Below are 9,468 nucleotides of genomic sequence, written 5' to 3'. Positions count from 1 at the left end.
CCTGTTTTTGACTATGATTCTACTCTCAACCATCAGCTGCCTGATTATGACAACTTTTCAAGACCAATGTTCAATTCTCGTAATGCTGATGGTGATACATCTTTTCCTTGAGATTTACCACTGATGATACAATACAGCTGATTGATTATATATTTTGATGATGCTATAATAGCTATAGATAGCTTGTTTGATGATCAAAATAGCTGTTTGTTGTATATTGGTGAACTACATATTCATATATGGCATGTCTGATTATATTTAATACAGCTGTTAATGTACTAGATACAATACAGCTTCTTAGGTTGGCTTGTTTGATGAAGAGTTCATTTATCTTTTTATGTTGATTGAGCATGGAATACTAACGAAATTCATGTCCTTTCTTGTTTGCAGATGAATTCAAATCAACTGTTGGTTCCACAAATTTTCTTATTGAAGTAAGTATCTCTAGGTTATTATTGACTTGCTTTTCTTTCTTGTAGTAACTTTAATTCAGAGGCTTATGTTTGTTTCTTCCGAACAAGAGAAACTGCATTTTTCATGCATGTAATTCTTAGCTAAAAGCTCACCCAAAGCCTGTAGATAAAATTTTAGCTTATTGTGTTGTGGTCATGATGTCTCTTCTCAGGGACACATTGATTCATGGTTTTCGAACAATCTACAGACCAAGATAAAGCAGCAAGTTGATGAAGCTGTGGCAGAATCTATGAAGAAATTTGAAGAAAGCATCAAGATTGATGTAGGGAATTTGAAGAAAGACATTGAGCTGGATTTAAAAGAAAAGATGGCTAAGGAAAATATGTGTGAGAGAGCAGCAGCAGAGCTAAACCTAATGCTGGAGGGAAAACTCGAGAAGCAATTCTCACTTCTCATGGAGACTGCTTGTGCAGGAAAGGAGAAGGTTATCAGTGAAATGCAGAGTGAACTCTCTGCTCTCCACAGAGAAGGTGAAGCAGTGAGAGCCAAAACACTAGGTCACATGGAAACGATGATGAATTTGGTTGAAGAAGTTAAATCCAAATTAGATAAAGAGAGTATGAGGTGTAAAGATGATAAGGCTTTCAAAGAAGAGTTGGAAACCATAAGAAAAGATGGAATGAACTCCAGATGCATTCTTGATGGTCTGAAGAAAGAAACCGAGGCTCAAATGAGTGAGATAAGATTGGCAATTGATAAGATCAACACAGAAGGTGTGATGCAATGCAAGGATCAAATTGGAGGAATGCAAAGCTTTGAGAAATTGCTTTATAAAGAATACATGGATGTGAAGAAAGTGACAAAGAGCTTGGAAAAGTCATTGAAAGACAGTCATTCTGATATAGAAAAAAATAGATTGAACATCGTGAAGATTGAAAAAGAGTTGAAAGACAGGATAGGTGATTTAGAACAACTATGGAAAGAGGCGTATTTTAATACTGAAAATGACATGAAGAACAGGGTAGGGGACTTGCAAAAGTCATGCAAGCAAGGTGAATATGATGTAGAATCATTGAAAGAATTCATTGCTGATGTTAAGAAAGTCAGAAGCATGTGGAATAGGGAATCAGAGCTGAAGCATGTGGTGCAAACCCTAGAGAAATCATTTAAGCAAGGCTTCTCTGATCTGGAGGCATTGAAAAAATTCAAGGATGATGTTGAGAAAGGGCGAAGAAGCTTCTTAAACAGTGAACTCACAACAAGACAAGGAACATTGATCATGGAGAGGGTAGAGAGCTTATCTCAGCTTTACTTAGGCGGGCTAGATGAAGTAAGAACCCAAATCCAAGATCTCAAATCACAGGTTCAAGCTAGGTTTAATGAACTTGAAAGGCATGTTCAAGTTTCTAAACAGAAAAGAGAAGAGTCCATGCAGACAACTTCCCCTCAAAGCTTACAAACCAGAATTCTTGAGCTTCAGCAGGGCCATATATTCACACAATCTTTGGAGGATAAGCTTGAAGATAACATTAAGAAAAAAAGTGGGAAATTGCAGGATGGTCTCAACATTGACAAAGACACATCCTCTGTACAGCTTGAGGTGATGAAAATGTGTGAGCATATCCATAGAGAGAAAGAATCTGTTCTTGGAGCTGCGACTACAGCAAAGAAGAAGATAAACAAAGTTGTGCAAGAGTTTGAAAATGAATTAGAAAGACTTCACATTACTCAGTCGAAAGCAGAGAAGGAAACAGATTCAATCAGACTCCTCTCAGAGGAAATATCTAGTTTTTCCATGAAAGCTAAATATGTTCTCCATGACATGACTGAACTGAGACAGAAGACTTTAAGGCTTTCTGATGAAGTTCTCTCCGAGTTAACTCAAACAAAATGGAAAAATGCCTCCACAAACCATCGGTATATCATTCTCAGCACATAAAATGAGATTCATTGTCTTCTCTTTGATTATGCTTCGTTTTCTAGTTTTCATGGCCATGGCATCATTCTGTTAACTGTGCCATTCAGAACATCATTCATTCACTTAACATTTGAGAAAGAATTGCATCTAGCATGAGCCTACAATTTATGAATCTCAAAGATATGCAGATAGATGTCCATATTGTTAAGTTCACAAACATAACCTTGATTAGGAACCAATATGAAGGCTTGTCCTACTATCTCTAGCCTTATATTGAGTCCTAAACAAGGCCTTATATGAGCACATATCACATATCCATCAACTCAACATACTAGATCTATAAATTTCTCTGGAAGCAGTTACTGTGATACTTAAGAGCACCTCATTGAGCAATCCTACTATGAGTTAACATAGGAACCTTTATTAGGCTTTTAAACCATTATTCCAAATTTTCATAAAGCATTAGAAGAAATATAGCAACAGTTGGATCAGAAATATAGCATATATCTTGACAATACCTCTTCAAAATCATTTTCTGTATTCACTCATAACTACCAAAATTTTCCAGCATATCATTTTTCTTATCATATTTGTCATTTGTTTGATCAGATGTGATGATATGTATAAAAAGGTTCTGAGCTTGGAAGGATCACAACTAGATTTATCTAGTAAGCTTGATGAATTTTTGGATAAGATGGAAGGATTAGAGAAATCTGTTGCAGAATGGGTTCCGAAGTATGATACAGCTGCAAGGGTTTTGAATGAAGTTGAGACTAGACTAGGAATGCTCGAAACATCAAGCACGCATGATGTGAACATTGAGAAAAGATTATCCGAATTAGTTGATAAAGATCCCTTTGTAAGCTACTACAAACATATGTCAACAAAAATAAATTCAGATGAAGGCAGATGGTCGCCACTAGAAGCAAACAGGAGTTTAACTAACTTGGATACAAGGGAAAAGGGGGTTGGAATGTCTGTTGACACAAGGATAATTATAGTTGAGAGCCGTATCGAGCACGTTGCATCAGCCACTTATACAAATCTTCGGTAGGTTGTGAAAACATTGCTTGATAACTATAATAACTTTGAAATTGTATTAGTTTGTCTTATAGAAAGAAAAGGATCACGTGGTGAGGTGAAACAAACCATAAACCAGCAAATTTGCTCATGCAATTTTTCTTACATAATAAAACTCAGAGATCTGGTTTTAATGAAGTCAGTCTTATGTTAAAGGTTGTTGCATTATGTGAGTCGATTAATGTCTGCTTATTTAAACATCGGATATATTTGATTGCAGTATACTTGACACAAAAGTTCAGCATATCAATGGAAATGTAGAAACAGCTTTGAAATGTGCGACAATGGCAGAGAAAAAGTGTAAAATTATTGGGGCAGAACTTGTCAAAGTCTTCCGAATGCTAGCAAATTCTGCAAAATCCTATCCTGGAAAGAGACATGTGTCCCCATCAAGAGGTGGCGGTGGTGGTGATAGTGAACACCACCATCACCTACCCAAGACGGAAGCATTCAGAATTAGAAAAAAAAGTCCACTTTCAAGAGTTCAATTAAGTCAAAAGAAGCACCTTCCAATTGTTGAAAACAAGCACTCGGATGGAAGGAGTATTAAGCTTTCCGAAAAGAATGATGATCGAAACAGGGTGGCAATAAACAAGAATGAAGCTTTTGGTACTAATTCATCCACTAGAAAATTTACCACACCAAAAGCTGGAGCAAATTCGCAGCCTTGTCCGATGTCTGTACAAGGAAATAGTGTGGAGGCCAGATCCAACAAGAAAGCATACAATATGGCTAGTCGCAATGTCAATGTTCTAGATTCTGAAGACAGTTGGCCTGCATCTGAATCCATTTCAGTAAAGCTCAAACATAGAGATCAAGGTCTTTCCAAAGCGTGCGTTGGTTCCTCTGCAGCAAGCAATCCTGAAAGCAGTACCAGCCACTCCAGCCCAGTCAAAAACTCCCAGAGGACAGATTTTCATATGGTTTCAGGGAGAATACATGTCAATGTAAGCCAGAGATCACGACTACTAACATAAAAAAACATACACTACAATGACCATGCTTTGAGCATTGAAATCTAGACCAATGGTTCTTCTGGTCTATAACAGGAGGAATAAGGGCAGCAGGTCAATGTTACAAACTTCCACCTTATAAAGGTGCATACAAATACCTCTAGGTATTGCTTCTTTTCAGCGATATCAACATTTGCTTCTGCCTAGCAAACATCCTTTGTTTTTTGCTTCAATGATGCTTACAAAAAGAATGGCATACATACAGGCCATTCAAGAAGAGAGCCAGAGGTCATTCTAGAAGAGAGCCCTGAGCTTGAAACTAATGCATAAGACTATTGGCGCTGGAAAATAAATGGGAAGACAAAACTAGTAAGAGCTTTGAGTACCTGAAATACGTTCAACAAAGCTGAATAATAAACCTACACCAAGGTATAGACAAGTTCTTTCAAATTATTTCCTCCCAAATGCTTGTGCAGATTGAATTGTTCATAAGCTGGTGTGGTGTCTTCTTTCTTCTTGTTAAGAGTAACTACCATTGATCTTAAAATGGGCTATCCACATTTACGAGCCAGATGTTTCATTTTAAGCTATTTTTTTCCATAAGGAATGATTAACCAATGGTTTTTCCTTTTTCTGATCATCTATTGTAGATGCTCGTGATGGATCACACTCTGAGTGCCAGTTGGGTTTCCAACAGTTCAAGAATAAAGATGAACTTCATTATAAGTGGATATGGGATCCATTTTGTTGTAGATCTGATGTGAGATTCTAGCCACAATGCTGCAGGGATCCATCACCAAAAGCGCTGGTATTTCTACCACACTGTTATGGAATATTTCTTCTAAACTACAAGCTATGTACAAATTGTAAAAACTCAATTATTCTTCGAGGTTTATTTCCTTTTATATGTCTTATAAATTCGGAGAATTAATAAACCCCTTCAACAGAAGGTGTCTGAATGAAAATCTTTAACTGGCTGAAGGGCCAAGAATGAGATGTCTTTTTAATAGTTGTTCTTTGCCGTATGAGCATGTTTTCTTACATGTTCAATCAAATAAAAATGAAATTGTGTCTTCCTGTTTACAGCATTTACATTTTCCAAACAGAACATAAACCTTCCAAAAGATGCAGGCTAATTTTGAACTGAATCTAATATCAACGTACATCCACCTTCAGATTCCAAATGGTCATCTACCCAAAGGATTTAAGGGTTACCCAAATGAGGAATTTACCTGTTTGGGTAGAGGAAGACTTGTTGCAATGTTCAATGGCTCCTCTGATGGAGTCCTCGACATCGATGTATGAGGACCCAGCATTCAGACCTCGTTGAATCTGTGCTTCATCTCTTTTTCGATATCTGCTCGGGGATTTGAAGGAATGTTTTTTCTTGCTTGATGCTGTACGGAACAAGGTCTGATCAAACATCAGTGGTATTTGCTTGATTTTATGAGAAGAACTTGAGAAAGATGAGGATGATGAAGAGGCTAGAGAGCATGCTCCAATGGACGGCGTGGGATGATCCTCATCAACATTGTCTGCTTCAGGTGAAATGGAAAACAGAGGATTTCTTGGTATTTCATGATGCTTTTTGAGTGAAAACAAGGACTTAAGCCTTGCCACATACTTCATGAGCTGAGCTGAGCTTCCTTCCCGACTCATGACAAATTTAGAACGTCCTTCCCCATCATCTCTTAATCGTGCACCACATTTTCTCTTGCGGAATGATGGAGATTCATAGAATGCGCTCGGATTTCCGGTATCATTGCATAGACCTCCTTTCCTCCTTATGAGAAATCTATGGTGTCCTCCTCTCAGCTTCTCTCCATGATTGCTTAATCTGACACCACACTTTCTCTTGCATGATGGTGATGGTGATTTACCTGAACCCAGCTCAAACTTTGTGCCATTTGTAACATGTTTGGCATCTATAACCGTATTTCCCAACTCCTCTCCCTTAGTGATGAATGATTTGGAAGCACAAGCCTCTTGTACACAGACATGTTCTTGGGGGTGAGAACCATTGCAGTCCTCTGTAGAGATTAGGACATTAGGCCGTGCTTTGAACCTCTCCATACCTAGAGCCCATATATGATCCTTAGAAGGTGCATTATGGTCTACCGCATAACCCAACCCAACGGGTCGAGCTTGCTCACTTCTTCCGAGGGCTCCCATTTTCGAACAATCGCTCATTTCTTCGGAGAAAGGTATGCTGAATTTAAACTCATGGATCTCCGGTAGATATGATGAATCCTTGGGTGGCCTTATCTGGTGGCGGTATTCCCATGCAGATGCCAAGGTTGGGCCTTCCAAGAAGAGATTCAGCTCATCCTGATCACAATTACATTGATAATGATGAGGGTGAGGATGGAACAACTGATTATTACAAGAGAAGATAAAGGATTGTTTGAAGCATTGATTAGTATTCAAGTCCTTCACAAGGATGATTTCCATATGATGTGCTCTGTCTCTGCTACAAGAAAACAAAATATGGTGAAGAAGCAATGGAGGAAGTAGCACCTGAAATGGGTCTATATATATGTGTGTGTGTTTGTGTGTGTTAAGATGCTTTTTCATAGAAACCATGAAAGGAAGGAAGGAAGGGATTTGAAATAGGTTTGCTTTTATGAGGTGGAAAGATGGGTGGGGTATTCACGCATTCATTCATTCATGTGTGATGGCGATGCTTTCTGAATTAACAGAGACTAAGGAAGGATGAAAAGGACGTCCACTGCAACTGCAAGACAAGTCACAAATTACAATACATACATATGTACATATATACATATATGTAAAGAAAACACACATTAAATAAAAAGCCTTGAACAAAATGCTTTCCAATTCTCAGAAATAAATACCGAGAGGCCATTAAAAAGCTATTACATATATATATGTGGGCTTTAAATGCTGCAGCAGAAGAAGAAGAAGAAGAAGAAGAAGAACAGAGTGTATTATTTTCAATAATAATAATGTCTCTAAAGCAGACTGAGACAGAGAGAGAGAAACAGAGATTTGGCAAATCCATGGACCAGAATTTTTCTCTTCCTTCCTCTCAGAATTTGAGTCAATCAATGGACATTCCAGCAAATCATGTGTAGTACTACCCAAAACTATATATACTTACAAGTTAGATGCATACATACTGATACATACATTGAAATTTGAAGCCTTGGTTGGTTTTTTTATTTCCAAAATGAAGTTACTTTCCCATTAGTTAGGAAGGATTATTACAAAGAGATTGTACAAGGAGGCTTATACATAGATCGGGGAATCTCCCTCCAATCAAGTTCAAGAAAATGAGACTAGTTACATCGCCATTCGGACTGACTACTTAATGTAAGTACCCAAGCTAAAAACGGTGCCCTTCGGTGATGGCTAGTACGAGACAACTCCTGAGGGTGGTAAGTGAGTCAGAAACAGCCAGCGTGGGGGCTGGTAGTTCCACCTCGGTTACTCACCATTTATGTTATATACATGTATGTGTGTTCTCCCTTCTAAGACTCATCAAATTGAAACACTAATGAGCCATTAAAAGAGAAGACATAGAAAGGAGGCCAGAGAGTTATGGAAGCCTCTCTCTTTATAAGGTCCTAAGCATATGTTGTTGGCGTTCACGTGCACGTGTGAAGGCATTAGCTTTGATGTTTGTCATAGATGTGATGTCCTTCTGCCAAGCTCTATTGAATCTATTGTACTCACTCACTATTGTATCAATCCTTTCTATTGTCTTCTTGCCTCCTTGTTCCTTCAAAGGTTCCAATCTCTAGTTGCCTTTTCCTGTAGTGACAACGATCGAACATGACCTATAAAATCTATCACAGTTGTTGCATGTGAGTATTTGTTTTTAATATTCATCAATTGATTGTTGGGCATTCAACAAGGAGATGAACTTATGTTCTGGTCAAAGGGGAAATTGTTCATGTCAAAATAACTTATGAGACGAGTTCTATTCAGGACCATTGCAAACAACCATAAACTTCTTATTTTGTTGGAGATGTGGCCTTAGTGGGACATAATTATCAGATGAAAGAAGGATGGAGGACACAAACCTTGCACAAGAATCTAGCTATCTAGGCGTGTTCAAGGAAGAGAATCACACACTAATTTTAAGTTGATGGAAGGCTCAAACATTGACAAGAGAGTCTAACTCACCTCTCAGTAGTCGAATTTATAGCCATCTTCATCCAATTTAATGTTCTCGACTACTAACAAGTTGTGTTTCCTTGAAAAACAATCCTATCTTCATGATCTTCGTAGAAATACATAAAACTAAAATCAATTGAACACCGTTGCCCATGAAATTGAATTGTTTGATAGTACCTTGATGAAACATTTCATTGTTCTTATCTGCCGTTTAGTAACCGAAACCTTCGTAGTCATTAATCTTGTAATAAACATTGAACACATTATTCTCTTCATTGTTTTTTTCACTTTATGGATCATTAATGACACTTTGTCGTGCAAGGTCAAGCTATTCAAATAAATTTATGCTTCTTATAAGTTGATTAATAATTGACACCACCCCCTCATCATTCTCTTAATGAGCATTCAACATTGGTACTCATTTCTCTCTTTATTGAATTCTTTTACTTTACGGACGTCAAAGGGTTCTATGCAAAATCCCTCATGTCACCAATGAAAAACGACGAGAAAATGGACTATGTTATCTAGAAACCATGACAATACTTAGTGCTTGCAATAAACTTCGAAAAAAAGATATTCGTAGTTCGCAAACCATCATAAAAAGGACCAATCTTATTCGAGAGACTTAAGCCTTACGGTCTTCTATAGCTCCTATTTGTGTCTTAATAATTCGAGAAATCGTGCAAATAGATGGACCAAAACTTATTAAGTAACATTTAAAGCCTTGTCAAGATTTGACAGGGTACTCTCGCTTCTTGCCTTAATTGAAGTTTTTAAATTAGTGGACATTTCATATGTAATAAAGGTCTCCTTTTTCTTTAGTATGAGGATAATACTTGCACGCGAAACCTCGGAATAAATGATACTTTATCTTAGAAGGCCTTTTGAAAATTACAGCTTATGAAGCCATACGAGAAAAAGAGAGATTCATATATTGTAAAATCTCTACTTGCTTCAAGTCTC

At 37.5% G+C, this 9,468-nt stretch overlaps 2 protein-coding genes across 2 annotated transcripts; one reads left to right on the top strand and one right to left on the bottom strand.

Annotated features, from left to right (window-relative positions):
• Positions 1 to 479: 479 nt before the first annotated feature.
• On the top strand, positions 480 to 4,284 carry LOC147847216 (uncharacterized; the record flags this gene model as incomplete). Its single annotated transcript, XM_087339438.1, has 5 exons — positions 480 to 543; positions 626 to 2,331; positions 2,398 to 2,482; positions 2,802 to 3,382; positions 3,633 to 4,284. Coding segments are annotated over 5 exons (3,088 nt in total), but the record flags the coding sequence as incomplete, so codon positions are not given.
• Positions 4,285 to 4,466: 182 nt separating this feature from the next.
• LOC147847215 (uncharacterized) lies at positions 4,467 to 6,872 on the bottom strand. The gene is made up of 2 exons (XM_087339439.1): positions 5,598 to 6,872; positions 4,467 to 4,706 (listed from the first exon to the last, which is right to left on the bottom strand). The coding sequence occupies exons 1-2, from the start codon at positions 6,814 to 6,816 to the stop codon at positions 4,660 to 4,662; spliced, it is 1,266 nt and encodes a 421-aa protein (XP_087195565.1). The 5' UTR covers positions 6,817 to 6,872; the 3' UTR covers positions 4,467 to 4,659.
• Between the last annotated feature and the right edge of the window lie 2,596 nt (positions 6,873 to 9,468).

Source organism: Azolla caroliniana, unplaced genomic scaffold (assembly GCF_043228905.1).
Source record: "Azolla caroliniana isolate FFs.n. ecotype wild unplaced genomic scaffold, voAzoCaro1.0.p SCAF_1343, whole genome shotgun sequence".
Lineage (NCBI taxonomy): Eukaryota > Viridiplantae > Streptophyta > Polypodiopsida > Salviniales > Salviniaceae > Azolla > Azolla caroliniana.
Note: the sequence above shows the minus strand (reverse complement) of the source record. Positions and strands in the feature narration are given on the sequence as shown.

Bases quoted from the DNA above. Each gene is read 5' to 3' on its own strand.
- LOC147847215 (XM_087339439.1), bottom strand. From the start codon at position 6,816: ATGGAAATCATCCTTGTGAAGGACTTGAATACTAATCAATGCTTCAAA. The intron at 4,707-5,597 runs GTAAATTCCTCA...TTTATTTTCCAG, and splicing joins GTCTTCCTCTACCCAAACAG to CGCCAATAGTCTTATGCATT.